A 15,742-nucleotide genomic window follows, 5' to 3' on the forward strand; every position below is an offset into this window, starting at 1 on the left:
AGCACTCTTGCCACTAGGCCATATTCCCAGCCTCTCATTCCGTATCATATACACTGTGCCTCAGGAGCCAGTTAAAATCATTTAAGATTCTTACCTCTTGTTTTGCTTTGAAAAACACTTAATTAACCTTGTTAAATATCAAGCTTCATGATCATAATCATAACCTTAAGCAAAAGAGTGCCTTTTCCTTTGGCCTATTTGTTCGCAGTAGGGGATCTTCTTAGTACTGAGTGTTTTCTTTCAGTCTAAATGTTAAAAATTCAGTACACAGTCATTAATAGGGATGATAGCTATAGTAGCAATCCATTTATGAATATTCATGATATGAAATGTATAGCATTAATTATGTTAATTTACATACCTAAAAGAAGTGAACAGTAAGTTTCAGTGATAACTAAGCCTTAGGGGGAATGTCTTGATAACCATATATTGTATATTTTCTTACAAGTGCTATTTAATAGGAATGGAGGTGACATTTCTGTCAAAATTATTTGAGTATTTATACTTTAAGACATTTTAGCTGAGAATTAAAGCATCATATAATCTTTCTCTTTTCATAGTATTTTGTAGGTCTTATAGCCATTCTTTGAAGGAAAGGGCTAGAAAGAAAAATATATGTGGTTAGACATAGAAGAAACCTTTTAGGTGAATAAGGTAATTTGTACTATGTGAAACTTATTTGGAATCATACTTTTTTCATGAAAAAACCTCTGTGTGTGTGTGTGTGTGTCAGTACTGGTGTTTGAACTTAGGGCCTTGCACTTGCTAGACAAGCACTCTACCACTCCTAACCTTTTCACCTAGGCTACTGTCAAACAGTTATCCCCCCATCTCCATCTCCTAAATAGCTAGGATTATGGGTGTTATCCAGAGTGCCCAACTTGTGTTCTCAAACTCTGGCTTCAATCTCCTGAGTAACTGGGATTATAGATGTGTACTCCCTCACACGTACTTGAATACAAATTTTAATTCAGCATATTCTTTTTTTTTTCTCAAATTTTTATTATCAAACTGACGTACAGAGTAATTCAGCATATTCTTTATTTTTGTCCATCCTGGGGCTTGAACTCAGGATCCAGGCCCTGTCCCTGAGCTTCTTTTGCTCAAGGATAGTGCTCTACCACTCGAGCCACAGCACCACTTTCATCTTTTTCTGAGTGTTTTTTAAGAATCTCATGGACTTTTCTGCCTAGGGTGGCTTTGAACCATGATCCTCAGCCTCCTGAGTAGCTAGGATTATAGACATGAGCCACTGGCACCCAGCCAACTTTGTTGTTGTTGTTATTGGTTATGGGGCTTGAATTCAGGGCATAGGTGCTGTCCCAGAGCTCTTTTTGCTCAAAGCTAGCACTCTACCACTTTGAGCCACAGCACCACTTCCAGCTTTCTGGTGGTGAATTGGAGAAAAGAGTGCCACAGACTTTCCTGCCTTGCCTGGCTTTGAACCACCCACCTCAGATCTCAGCTTTCTGAGTAGCTAGGATTACAGGCATGAGCCACCAGCAAACAGCTATCTGAATCTTTATTGTGCTTTCTTGGTTTTTATTTTGTTGGTGGTACTGGAAACCAGTCCTAGACACTGAGTATCTAGGCAAGTGTGCTAGCCTTGAGGTATATATACCTCCAGCCCATTATTATGTTTTGGTTTGCCTTTTTTTTTTCTTGAGCCACGGTCTTACTGTACAGTCCAGCCTAGTCTTGAACTTGTGATCTCCCTGCCCAGTGCTGGGATTTTAGGCCCGACTCTGACTACTACTGTTTCATTTTCTCACTATTTTCCTTCCTTCTTTCTCTCCTCCTCCTCCTTCTTCTTCCCCTCCCTCCCTCTCTTCCTTCCTTCCTTTCTCTCTCTCTCTCTCTCTCTCTCTCTCTCTCTCTCTCTCTCTCTACTTCTGGGGTTAGAAGTCAGAACTTCTAACTGTGTGGTATGTGCTCTACTGCTTGAGCCACGCTTCCATTTCTTTTTTTTTTTTTTTTGAAGTTCATTTCAACCTAGTATTTTTGTATTTTTTTAATAATATTTCTTTGTTTTTAATCTGCTTACATAATATAGCAGCTATTTTTATAATGAAAATATTTAAAAACAAGACTGACACATTGACCTACACAAATTATTTCAGGTGATTTATAGGATGCCTGTGAAGTATATTCTGAATCATAGTAGAATTTTTTTACTTTGATTTTTAAAAATTATCACAGATTTTGTTAGAATTGTAAATGTAGAGGCAAGATTAGTGGTCAGTAGAGATTTTAGATTATCATCAGTATTGTTCAATTTAGGTATCAAGAGTTTTAAAATACATTTTAGAAAGATTTTAACTTTTAAGTTAACAAAAGGGAAAGAAGTTTTGTTTGTTTTGGCCAGTCCTGGGCCTTGGACTCAGGGCCTGAGCACTGTCCCTGGCTTCTTCCCACTCAAGGCTAGTAGCACTTTGCCACTTGAGCCACAGTGCCGCTTCTGGCCGTTTTCTGTATATGTGGTGCTGGGGACTCGAACCTAGGGCCTCGTGTATCCGAGGCAGGCACTCTTGCCACTAGGCTATATCCCCAGCCCAACAAAAGGGAAAGAAGTTTTATACCTGAAATACTCGTTTACCTAAAAACTATACTTCTAGAAAATAATAGTTTGTTCCTGAATAGTAGCCAATAACTGATGCATTAATAGACTTGTTAAAGATAAGAAAAGACTCCTGCTGGGCTGGGGATATGGCCTAGTGGCAAGAGTGCCTGCCTCATATACATGAGGCCCTGGGTTCGATTCCCCAGCACCACATATACAGAAAATGGCCAGAAGTGGCGCTGTGGCTCAAGTGGCAGAGTGCTAGCCTTGAGCAAAAAGAAGACAGGGACAGTGCTCAGGCCCTGAGTCCAAGCCCCAGGACTGGCCAAAAAAAAAAGACTCCTGGGTATTCTAATAATAGAGGCACTCTCAAAACAAACAAAAACAAAAGCCACGGTTCTAGCTAGTTGACTATCTTCCTTTGTTCTTTCAGAGAACAGTCATGAACAATATTACTTGTAGGTTTTGTTTTTTCTTCTTTTGGGATAGCTATATTGTTGCTTCTCTCATTTTCTGTATGCATTTCCATGTTTCTTCTTTCCCACAGCAATCCCCTGGGCTGGGCAGGCCTGTCTGGCTCCAGATCGCTGAGTCCGCTTACAGATTCACCCTGGGCTCAGTTGCTGGAGGTGAGTGACATGTCTGCATGCTGTTTGAGGCGGGTGTTAATGTAATATTATCTCACTAGACCTGGACAGATCAGCAGAGATGCAGTTCATTGTTTTGGGGGTCACGACTGCAGGGCTTTCTGAAGTATTCTTTATTTTTACCTGTGATCCGAGCACATGTCATAGCATGGCTGTGGCCCCTCTGGCTCCAGTCTGTCTCCAGGAGAAAACCTCTGTAATGATGAGAAAGTCTGAGATGCCGCGCTGCACTTACCTTAATTATATTGGGGAAGGCCAGTATGAAAACGTGGAAAATAAGACTGAGTTTATGGGGTCAGGCATAGGAGCAGGTAGAAAATGAAGACTTTGGTTTTCTAGGATTTATATCACAAATCCTAGAATCTGATTAAATAAAACAACCTCTCAGAGGGATTCACTTTTGTTTTGGCTTGTACTTTTTCTTCTCTTTCCCTGGTTTAAGAATATTATAGATTAGTAGTTTGTTTACCAGAGTGAACTTCCCTTCTGCTCCCTGCTCACAGAAGAAATTCGAGGAACCATTTTTATTTATGTACTCTACAAGGAAATATGTAGTAGAATCTGAAGTTGTTTTGTTGAGAAGAACCAAGAGGTGTGATTAAAATACTACAAATTTTTCAAAACAAGTCTCAACTGATGAGACTAGTATTTTTTTTTCAGTCTCAGTTTTAGAAATTGCAAAGCTTGTTTTGGTTTTTAACATTCAAAAAATATAATAGTGTAGCTCAGATAATAATTATTTCAGTCCCTGAAAAATTCTAAAGCCTATTTGTTTTTTCCTTAAGAAAGTTCTATAAATAGGGATAGGAATCATACTGAAATGTGTTTACGATATTATAGTGGTAACACTGATTAATTTACCAAACTGTTTCAGTGGACTAAACTGTAGAATTTCAGCCATTTAGTTTACATATATAGTCATTTCATAGTTATTCAGAGGTAACTGGTGTAATATTTAGGCATTCAGTGGAAAATATAAAAGAATGTCATAAAAATGTAATAGTTTAAAATTGTGATTAGGGGAGAATGAGAGTTGGTTCTTTAATGTTGGTGATGACTAGATTATCTACTTTATAAGTTACAAATCTAAGATATCAAAGAGTATTTTTTGATTTTTTTTTTTTTTTTGTGATGCTGGGCATCAAATCCAGGGCCTTTCACATGGTAGCTGAGCACTTTACCACCAGCTATATCCCCAGCCCAATGGACCACAGTTATTTCATGAAGCAACTGTATTTATGGGTTGTTTGTTTTCCATTCTTTGTATACAAAAGGAGGAAGTGTAATTATCTTAAATGACAATATTGTGTTTTGTATTTTCACCTTGAGGTGAAGATATATTTTTTGTGAGCTCCTGTTTAATATTGTTCTTTTTAAGTTTGAAAATTGTTCTGTTTGTAGCTGTGGGAGCCACTGCAGTGTATCCCATAGATCTAGTGAAGACTCGGATGCAAAACCAGCGTGGTACTGGCTCTGTGGTTGGGGAGTTGATGTACAAAAACAGCTTTGACTGTTTTAAGAAGGTCTTACGTTATGAGGGCTTCTTTGGACTCTACCGGGGTAAGTAAGCTAGTTTCACAGCTAAATTTAGTGATTTTTATCTCACTACCAGCAGCTTTTAACTCATGCATTATGGAAACCAATATAAATTCTGCCTAGTCAGATTCAGGTGCTTTCTAATTTCTCTGCTCATTTTCCTTTTTTATATTCTTTGTAGTGACTAGCAGTATTAGTCTGCCAAGTATTTCTTCCTGATTGGATTCCAAACTCTGTGTTTTCCCCCAACATGAGTTTGTGCTACCACGTTCTTATAAGCTAAGACACATGTCTGCAGCTAAGAAATAGTTTTTTTCCCAGAGCATTAGAGAGGAGAAGTAGAAGCTTCTCTGTGAAGTAGAAGCCAAGCTGCTACTTGAAAGTGAATTTATATACTTGTTTCAACTGAAAGAAATATCAAACATTTTTGTCACTTCCAGGAAGGCCAGATGTGAATCTTTTCCAATGAGTCATCTGAATTAAAAAGAAAAAGGAAAGAGAAGAAAACTGTGACTCTAACTCTTGTTCTTGTCCTTTCTTCCCCTTATCTCAGAGACACAGTCAAAGCAAAGGGAATATCACTACCAACTCTAGACTGAGTGCAGAGCGACTGTCAGTCAGCATCAGAGACTGCAGCTCCAAGCAGAATTCTTCCCCCTCCTTCCCGCCCCCCTCCAACCACCCCTTGGCTTTGTAGGAACTTGTTCTCCTTGGAAAGAGAATGGCTTTCATCTACATTAGAATTTAGGGTTCCTTGGTGGGGGGGGGATTAATTTTTTAATCCCTTTGGGCGCCACTTGGAATTCTTTGAAAATACTCCCAACATGCTGAAGTCCAAGGCATTTATGTAATTTACTGTACTTGTTTGTTTACACACCGTGGCTCATTAATCCCTAGCTCATTCTGAGTTGTGTTCAGCTGTTAGTCTTAGAACCTCTTCCTCAAAAAGAAAGACTGGGCCTGAACAAAGCTTCACGTTCATAGATAGAAGAAAAGCAACACCTCCAACTGGCACAATATTCAAAAAGTCAAGTGGAAAATGTAGCTCAGACTCATTGATAGTTGAAAGAGAGGTCATGAGGATGTTCACTTTTTTGGCATTTGGTGTAGAAGAAGAGAATAATTTTGAATTCAAACTAGGCTCAAATCCCTAGCTCCTCTGAATAAACGTAATTAATTTTGTTCAAATATTCAGAAATCTAAATGTCAGCTGTGCAGCTTATCCTCCAGGGGAAAAGGTGTGCATTGTCCTCAGCACAGAGCCGACTGAGCAGTGAAGGCTGTTCTCAGCTGACTTACGGCTTTCATATCTCAATTGACTTCCTGATGTCAGTGTTCAGTGGCACTAAATTGTTTATTTTTTTGACATCTCCAATTTTTCATGATCAAATAATGACTTATTTTCCTTGGTAGAGTCTTACATTATAAGTAGAAACCTAGTTTATGTAACTAACTCCTCTGTACATCACCTTTACAATAAAATTTAAAATAAAATAAAAGCAGTGTCAGGATTTTACAGAGTTTAGTATATTTAAATTTATTTTGCAGTAAGTTATGCATATGAAAAATATGCTTGTGAAAAATATACATCACTGTGCAGGGCACTAAAATATTTATCAAAAAGGTATGCCTTTTCCTGTAAGTTGGAATTTGAATAAAGGGAAAAGCAAAAATAAAAAAAGAGGGGAAAAAGAGAAGAAGAAACCTAGATATACAATGCATAGTTTACCCTTCTCAATAAGTAGATGTTTGGAGATTTCATTTGGGTTAGATGTTATACTAATTGTATACAAGATAGTAAGTAGGTGAGAAGGGGATACTGGCTTTATGCAGGGTGTGAGATGGTAAAATCAACCCTTTAAATGAAAGATTTTGTGCTAGAGGGAAGATTGTAGGAGTCCTGTATCTGGGTACTGTGATTATTGAGATTGTCATATATTGCTTAGAACTGGTCCATTATTCTGTCAGATGATTGACAAAATTGTTGACAGATTAGCTAAATTTCTTTGTAGGCAACAACGATAAAATGACACAAATCAGTACTTTATTAAAATTCCGTGAGCTTTACTAAGGCAAGTTGTAAAACAAATGCACATGCTGACATGGTTGTATGAGAGTAAGATGAAAAGTAACCGTGCCTGATAATCATGAGGGTTAGAAAGTTAAGACTGCCATCTGCTGATTTATTCTTTTAAGTCACCCTGCTAACCATGAAAGGTGTGTGTGGATTTGTGTTTGTCGTTGATAATTCAGTTTGACTGACAGTAGCCTGTATGCATGATTACTTGTTGGCTCTCAACTCAAGGAAAATCACTCAGCAGCATCCTCAAAGTAGGCTTAAGACCAGCAGTGAGCAAACATGCAAGCACTCCCCCTTGGCAAGATGATTTAAAGGATATAGAATGTTTATTGTTAGCATCTTTTATAAATGTGTGCAAAATTATATAAGCTAACAATTTGGATAAGCTGTGTGCCTTAGAAAACTGTGCCTTATAGATACCTACAGATGTTGAATTGTTTATATATATTTCTAGTTTGCCAGACTGGGAAATTTGACTTTTCTTAGAATAATGCTTTCTTTTGTTTTGAAGGGATTCTTTTGAAATGTCTTAAGCTTGATATACACTGGTAACTAAAAAATGCAGTTGGCATATGTTTTTTGCTTATTGGAGATATTCATTAGATGATACTAAAAACTGCATTTTTCTCTGTGGTTGTGGCTTTTCTTTAGATAAATGAACATTGAATGCTAGGCTTCTCTGAGGAGAAAATTGTGGGAGTTGGCATTCTATTATAACTGAGCTACTGTATGGTGTTATGTAGGTAGCATTGTTTATGACAAAACCTGGGTGGAGTTTTTCCAGGTATACAGCTTCTCTCAAGTTCTATGTATGTTTGAATATTGTTGGTTGTACTAAGAGTGGAAATTTGGTTACATTGTTGTTGGTAATGTTTCCAGAGTGGAAAACACATGGGCTCTATTTTTTCCTCAGTGCTTTTTAGATAAAAAGCCTAGTTTGATAGTTTTTTTTTTTTTTTTTGGCCAGTCCTGGGCCTTGGACTCAGGGCCTGAGCACAGACTGTCCCTGGCTTCTTCCCGCTCAAGGCTAGCACTCTGCCACTTGAGCCACAGCGCCGCTTCTGGCCATTTTTTCTGTATATGTGGTGCTGGGGAATCGAACCTAGGGCCTTGTGTATCCGAGGCAGGCACTCTTGCCACTAGGCTATATCCCCAGCCCTATAGTTTTTTTTTTTTTAATTCATGCTTAAGGCAAGGATTTGTAGCCTCAAGAAACCATGACATTATACTTGTAAATAATTATTATATGCATATACAGATATTTTAGAATAACCACTTTTCCCATTTTAATAGAAGTCCAGAAATGTTTGATGCATGAATAATATGAAGAAAATAATTCTTTGTTTTATTTGTGTATTTTTCTCTTTTAAACCTAATTTGCTAATGCTTCTATTTACCCAGGTCTGATACCACAGCTTATAGGAGTTGCCCCAGAAAAGGCCATTAAGCTGACTGTGAGTTTTTTTCTTACTTAATTGATGTCATTTATTTAAATTACTATAAGCACAAAATTAAAATTGATGCTGCTAAAGTTGGCACACGTTTTGGCAGTACTTTTTTTAAAGCTCACTAGTCAAGTGCTCTATGACTTGAGCCACACTTCCAGCCCTTTTGGCCCTTGTTATTTTTAAAGTAGTGTCTCAATGGTACTCCTGGGCTGTCTAGACCATGATCCATCTATTTATACTTCACATATAGCTAGATTATAGTTGCATAACCCAATGTCCAGTTGTTAGTTGAAATGTAGGTCTCAAGAACTTTTTTCTAGACTGGCCTTGAGCCATGATTTTCTCAATCTCTGCCTCTCAAGTAGCTAAGATTACTAGCATGAGCTGCTAGCACCCAGCTGACATTGGCACGCTCTTAAGGTACTTGTAAAACTTTACATTTAGTAATTTTTAATTTTATTCTGGGATGTATATATTATTTAATTGGAAGGCAACAGTGTGCTTATAAAAGAACTGATTGGGAATTCTGCTTAACTGATATTGTCTTTCTAATTAGGTTAATGATTTTGTCCGAGACAAATTTACCACAAGAGATGGCTCCATTCCACTTCCAGCAGAAATCCTTGCTGGAGGTTGTGTAAGTATTAATCCTGGTACTTCTTTTTTTTCGCCAGTCCTGTGCCTTGGACTCAGGACCTGAGCACTGTCCCTGTTCTTTTTGCTCAAGGCTAGCACTCTACCAACTTGAGCCACAGTGCCACCTCTGGCTGTTTTCTATATATGTGTTGCTGGGGAATCGAACCCAGTGCTTCATGTATATGAGGCAAGCACTCTTGCCACTAGGCCATATTCCCAGCCCTTCTGGTGCTTCTTGTAACAAATATATTCTTTAAACCTTTTACACATTAGATATTCAAGTGACATTTTACATAAACTCAATGAATTCTAAGCAAATCTTCTCATGTAAAAAGATTTTAACTTTTTTTGGTATAATCTTACTGGTTTTTAGGACAGAAAAAATATATTATTTTCTTTAGCTTTGTTTTCATTAACTTCTGTTTCAGAAGCTCCTAAAGTATTAATTACCAGACTTTTTTAAAGTCCTAATTCTTATTTTTAACCATCACAGGAAGTGTAATATAAGCAGAATAACCATGTATTTTGATTGGAACTTTAAGTGTGAGATGACTTTTAATTGAATTTTTGTAATTTGTAAGTAAAATTACAAGTGCAAACTGAGTAAGCCATGGTGGTTTAGTTTTCTAATACTATCTCTTTTGGGAATGGGAGGCATGATTAAACAACTAACTATATTAAGCTATTGACAAAAATTCTGAAACCACAGATGTTATATTTACCCAATGCACAAATCATCTGTATTTAAAGTGTAAGCATTTACACTGGATTTAGATCCAATTCATACATCAAAGTTTATAGCCCAATTGTCCTATTTATGGTGTTTGTTTTACATTTGGTAACGTGTGATTTGCTTGAGATTTGTATAGTCCATTTTGTTTTTTGGGTTTTTTTGGCCAGTCCTGGGGCTTGGACTCAGGGCCTGAGCACTGTCTCTGGCTTCTTCTTGCTGCTCAAGGCTAGCACTCTGCCACTTGAGCCACAGCGCCACTTCTGGCCATTTTCTGTATATGTGGTGCTGGGGAATTGAACCCAGGGCCTCATGTATACAAGGCAAGCATTCTTGCCACTAGGCCGTATCCCCAGCCCCCCATTTTGTTTTTGAAAATGTAAATACCTTATTGTTGGACTGACTGGTGGTTGTACTAAAACTTTCCCAGTTGCTTTTGGAGCCTGAGGTGGTGAGGTCAGTGACCTTCAAACTTTTAATTCAGAGAAGATGCCCCTAGGGTCAGAGAGAGAAGTTGCTCCCAGGTCTTCCTTGATGAGATTTGTCAGCTTGGCACAGACATAAGTCCTCACCTTTCTGAGATCAAAGTTCTTATGGAGGAGGTGGATTGGTTGCAGGGTGTGTGTGTGTGTGTGTGTGTGTGTGTGTGTGTGTGTGTGTGCAATCACATTGCATGTTTCTCTGCATGCATAAATTCTTCGAATGCATTTTTAGGAAATAAATTTCTTTGGTTAAATTTCTTTTCTTCATGAAGGATAAACAATGTACAAGAATAAGACCATTGTCTAAATAGCTCACCCGAAGTATATTTTCTTTTCTTTATTCCAATGATGAGTACTATAATTATTTCTCATCTAATGACAGGATCTTTGTGAGTCACAAATATTTTTCTCAGTGGTTTTAGTTTCATCTGGTTAACAAGCTTCCCATTTCATTTTTACCATAACACATGCATAAGTTTGCCAGAAATTTGCAAGTCACACTTTTCATCTTCCATATAACTAGTTATTTGTTGCCATTTGTGATACCCAGAAGATTTTGTCTGTACTCTGTCCCATGTTTGGTGTAAATGAACTGAACAACTCATGGGGGGGAGGGGAAGGGAAAAGGGGAGGGGGGAGGAGGGAATGAGGGACCAGGTAACAAACAGCACAAGAAATGTATCCAATGCCTAATGTATGAAACTGTAACCTCTCTGTAATTCAGTTTGATAATATATATATATAAAACAGTAAAAAAATTCAAAAACAAGATAATTAAAAATGTGAAAAAAACAAAAGAGAAATGCTGTCATTTGCAACCACATAGATAGATCCAGAATACATGATGATAAATGAATTAAGCTCGGCACGGAGAGATCAATATTGTATGATCTCATTTGCATGCTTGTATGTGGATGATTAAAAGAAGGACAAAGGATTTTCTGGGAAAGTAGAAAATCATCACCAGAGGAGATTTAAGAGATGAGGTTAGTAGGGATGGATGGTATACAGGAAGTCTTTGCTCAATATGTTCCAGGTTATAGTTAGGAAAAATAAGTTCTCGATGTTTTTTGCAGATAAGATTTCTATAGTTAATAATAGTTCATTGTATATTTCAAAATAACTGTAAGCAGTGATTTTAAATGTCCTTATTCCTACAAAATAATAAACATTTGGGGCAATGGATATGTCAAAAAAAAAAAAAAGAAGGTTTTGGCTGTACTCTGTCCCATGTTGGACACGTGACCCAAGTCATTAAACCATAATCAGCAATATAGTTCTTTTGTTCTTCTCAGGTGTAGACCCATTTGTTGACTGGAACTTTAGGAACTTTTGTTGATGTCAAGGATCCTTGAGAATTGTGCTGATTCCCTAAATCTCTTTCTTAATCATGACTCATTTCTGAAAGCTTTGATGGGTTAAATAGCTAGAAACTGACAACATGAAAAGGGGGCTAGACTCTAGGTAAAGAGAAAAAAAATGTGTAATGTTTATTTTTTGTTGTTGTAGCTGTTTTTTTCTTTCTATTTTTTGATAGGGTCTGTAGGTAGGCTGGCCTAGAACTCACTAAGTAGCCCAAGCTGGTCTCAAACATAAAAATGCCTCTTGCCTTGGCCTCCCAAGTATTGTAAGTGTGTGGCCACCATGTCCTGCTTGAGTTTCTGCTGATGAATTAGTCATCCCACAGTGTAAAAGCATAGTTCCCTGGTTCTCCCCAAATCATATAAATTTCAACAGAGCATGTAGTCTTAGAAAAATGCATGATTCTCTGTTTACAGAATAGTAGGCACTGTGAAATGCAGGATATTCTCTTCCCTGAATGATAACAGGTTAACACTGGGAAAAGTAGCTCCCTGTTAGCCTGATCCTGAGTTCCCATCAGACAAGGTAATGGTAATGGTAAATGTGCAATAGGTGTTTAGCTCATTGTTGTTAGTGTCGTCCGTGAGAAGAGTGCTGCTGCTCTTCCAAACACTACCTAAGTTTAAAGCTGGGCCTAACTCAGGTTAGAGAAGAAATAGCTCACTAGGTACTTATGGAGGCTGAGATATAGAGGCTGAGCCTTTTTTCTGCCACTCCCTGCAGAACAGTCTTTGAGACTTCATCTCTAATTAACCATCAAAAAGCTGGACTAGATCTGGACATTTAAAATACTATTTCCTGAAATGAGTTCTGGGAAATGGAAACATGGGTGGATTTTTTTTTTTGTCTTTTTAGGGGAGCACAGAAATGGAGGGAGGAAAAGTGAACAAGTGCAATCATGGTATTTAGTATACACTATGTGTAAAATACACTATGGAACTGTGGGCAGGGATGGGAGAGGGAAACTGGGTGAAAGTGAAGGAAAGAGTGACATTGTCCAAAAAGAAATTTACTTATTACCTGACTTATGAAATGGTAATCCCTCTGTACAATACCTAAAAATAACAATAAAATTGTGTGTGTATGTGTGTGTGTATTAAAGATGGACTAGTAATGTGACTCAAGTTGTGAAGTAACAGCCATGAGTAACAAAGATGAGAAAGCACAAGGTCCTGAGTTCAAGCCCCATTCTGGGACACAAGAAAGAAATGGAGAGGGGAAGGGAAAGGAAAGAAGGGAAGGAAAAAGAAAAGAAATAAATGAGTTATCGACTTTTCCCAGTAGAATTCGTTAGGACCTGGGTCAAGTTTCTTGTAGATAGATGGGAAAGAAATTCTGTTGCCATGAAATGATTAAATTTCCCCTTTGGAAATTGGTATGCATTTACTAGATTATTATAAGAAGGAAAGATCTTTGGTCTTTATGAATGTGTGTTCCATTGTTTGTTTTATTTTATAATCAGTTTGTGTGTGTGTGTGTGTGTGTGTGTGTGTGTGTTTGCTTGTGAGGGATCAAATCTAGGATGTGACATATAATAAGCATGCACTCTACCACTGATCTGCATCCCTACACTATTATCAATTTTAATAGTTTTGATACATGCAAAAGATACAATGAATAGTGATAAAATGAGCACTCACATATCCAACTTAACTATAATATTAAGTACTACATTGTCAGTGATTTTGGTCATATATTAATTTTAAGGGATTTCACTGTAGTCTTCCTGTGCATACATTTTATGTGCTTTGACCATTGTATTATTCCTATACTTCCCTCTACCTTGTTTTACAATTTTAATGGGCTTCATTCTAATTTACTTCTATCTTTTTCATCCCTTTCTCCCCACTAATGCCGGTGCCCTCTTCTTCCCTTGTCAGTAGATCCAAACGGTGCCCCCACCTCTTTCCCCTTCTCTCCCCTCTCTCCTCTCTCTCTCCTCTCTCTTTAGGAGAGAGAGTCCTCATATGAATGGACACTGAATTTTGCTTTTAATGTAGTAGAGACTTTTCATGCTCAGTAAATGGCAGAGTTGAAATTCAAGCCACTTTTTTCACATTTGGGGTATGTATCCATTCTTTCTTCCTTTATTCCTTCTTTCTTTGAGTACCTGCTATGTCTTTATGGCAAATTATAAAAATTAGAACTTCTTTCTCATTGTGGTTGGTTCTAGAGATTGAAAGTAGGGCTTTGTACATGCTATGCAGACTTCTACCACTGAAGATAAAAAAACAACTAACAATGTTATTGCTATTTAATTCACATATAATTCTCCAGTTGGTTTCAGTGTATTTACACAGTTGTACAACCATCACTCCCATCAATTTTAGAACAATTTTATCAATAAAACAGAAGCCTAGTACCTGTTACCTGTCAACCTCCTATCTTTCCATTGCACCCACAAGGCCTAGACAACTATTAACATATATTCATTTTTGTGGATTTACCAATTTGGGATATCTTATATTAATGGAATTATGTGATAGGTAGCTTTTGTTTGTGGCTTCCTGGCATCTTTCATTTAATATGTTTTTAAGGCTCATCTGTGTTGTGGCCCACTCTCCCTCCCTCCCTCCCTCCCTCCCCTCTTTTCCTTCTTCTTTCCATTTTTGACAGGTTCTTGCTATATAGCCAGGCTAACCCTGACATATGATTCTCTTGCCCCAGCTTCCTAAAAGCTCGGATTACAGGTGTGTGCCTCCGTACTTTTGGTCTTACTTCATTCTTTTTTATTATCCAGTATATGGATATTCACATATTGTTTATTCATTCATCAATTGATAGAAATTGGATTGTTTCTACCTTTTGTCTATTATTTATAATGCTGCTGTCAACATTGATATATATGGTTTTGCAAGGATATATGTTTTCATTTCTCCTGGATATATACTTATGAGTAGAATTCTTGGTAAAACATATGGAAACTTTCTTTTTTTCTGCTCCTGGTGCTTGAGGAAGTCTGGATACTGTACCTGGGCTTTAGTGCTCAAGGTTAGCACTCTACCACTTGAGCCACAGCTCCACTTCTGGCTTTTTGTGGTTAATTGGAGATGAGAATCTCATGGACTTTTTTGCTCAGATTATTTTTGATCTCAGATCTCAGCCTCCTGCATGGCTAGGATTGCAGGTGAGAGTCTTCAGCACTCAGCTCCACAGTGATTTTGTTGTTGTTCTTGGCCATGGGGCTTGAACTCAGGGCCTGGATACTCTCTCCAAGCTCTTTTGCTCAAGGCTATTGGTCTACCACTTTGAGCCCACAGGGCCACTTACAGCTTTTTGATGGTTCATTGGAGTTAAGAGTCATAGGGATTTTCCTATGTGAGATGGCTTTGAACTGTGACCCTCAGATCCCAGTTTCCTTAACAGCTAGGCTTATAGGCATGAGCCATCAGCGCCCAGCATTCCACACCGATTTTTACACTTAATTTTTTAGTATATTTTGCTGTAAACAGAGAGATTCTTGGAAGATCGTTTTCTTTTTCCTAGCTAACACTCTGGCAAATCTCCTTGTAGTGTCATGCATTATACATGAACATATGCTTTTATGCATCACACATGTGTGAACATGCACACACTGTTTCTTTTTTAAGTGAGATGGAAGTTTGATTGATTTTGACTTCCTGGCCGGCAGTGCAAGCTGGTGGTACCAAGGGAAGGGCAGCGTCATAGTGAACCGCTCACCTTAGAGCGAGAGACAACCTTTGGGCTTAGACAAATAAATAAGCTGTTCTCCTACTCACCACCCTAGACAAGACAAGATTCTGCCTAGAAAATGTATTCATGCCTTTCCCCAGCCAGTCTGGGAGGGACTTCCCCCAGTCAAACACAGTTCTACTTTCTTTCCTTTCCTTTTTCCTCCCCTCTCTTTTTTTTACCTTTTCTGTCCTCTTCCCCCTCTCCTGCCTTCCCTCCTTCTTCCCTCTTTTCTTGTATTTAGTTTTTATTAGTGCACATTAATTGTACCAAATAATGAGCTTCATTTTGTCTATCATAAGTTTTATTTTTGCATTCTGCATATTAATAGAATGTGCAGAATTACATTCTTTCATGGCTGGCTTCTTTTGGTTGACATATTTTCAGATTTGTTGTTTGTGTAAGGATCAGATTTAAAAAAATTTTTTTTTGAGACAGGGTCTTACCATGTAACCTTGGCTAGCCTGGGACTTACTGTGTAGCCCAGACTGGCCTGGACACTCACCATCTTCCTGCCTTAAGCTTCCAAATTTAGGGTTTACAAGCATGTGCCACCATGCCTAGCTGT

At 37.9% G+C, this 15,742-nt stretch overlaps 1 protein-coding gene across 1 annotated transcript in view; it reads left to right on the top strand.

Moving 5' to 3' along the window:
* Slc25a12 (solute carrier family 25 member 12) overlaps positions 1–15,742 on the top strand; it is a 98,085-nt gene that overhangs the window by 64,411 nt on the left and 17,932 nt on the right. Inside the window, exons 10-13 of the mRNA XM_048345249.1 lie at positions 3,108–3,189; positions 4,609–4,767; positions 8,225–8,277; positions 8,828–8,908. Of these exons, the coding sequence (XP_048201206.1) occupies positions 3,108–3,189; positions 4,609–4,767; positions 8,225–8,277; positions 8,828–8,908 (375 nt within the window). The remainder of the gene's footprint in view (positions 1–3,107; positions 3,190–4,608; positions 4,768–8,224; positions 8,278–8,827; positions 8,909–15,742) is intronic.

This window comes from Perognathus longimembris, chromosome 4, assembly GCF_023159225.1.
Source record: "Perognathus longimembris pacificus isolate PPM17 chromosome 4, ASM2315922v1, whole genome shotgun sequence".
NCBI lineage: Eukaryota > Metazoa > Chordata > Mammalia > Rodentia > Heteromyidae > Perognathus > Perognathus longimembris.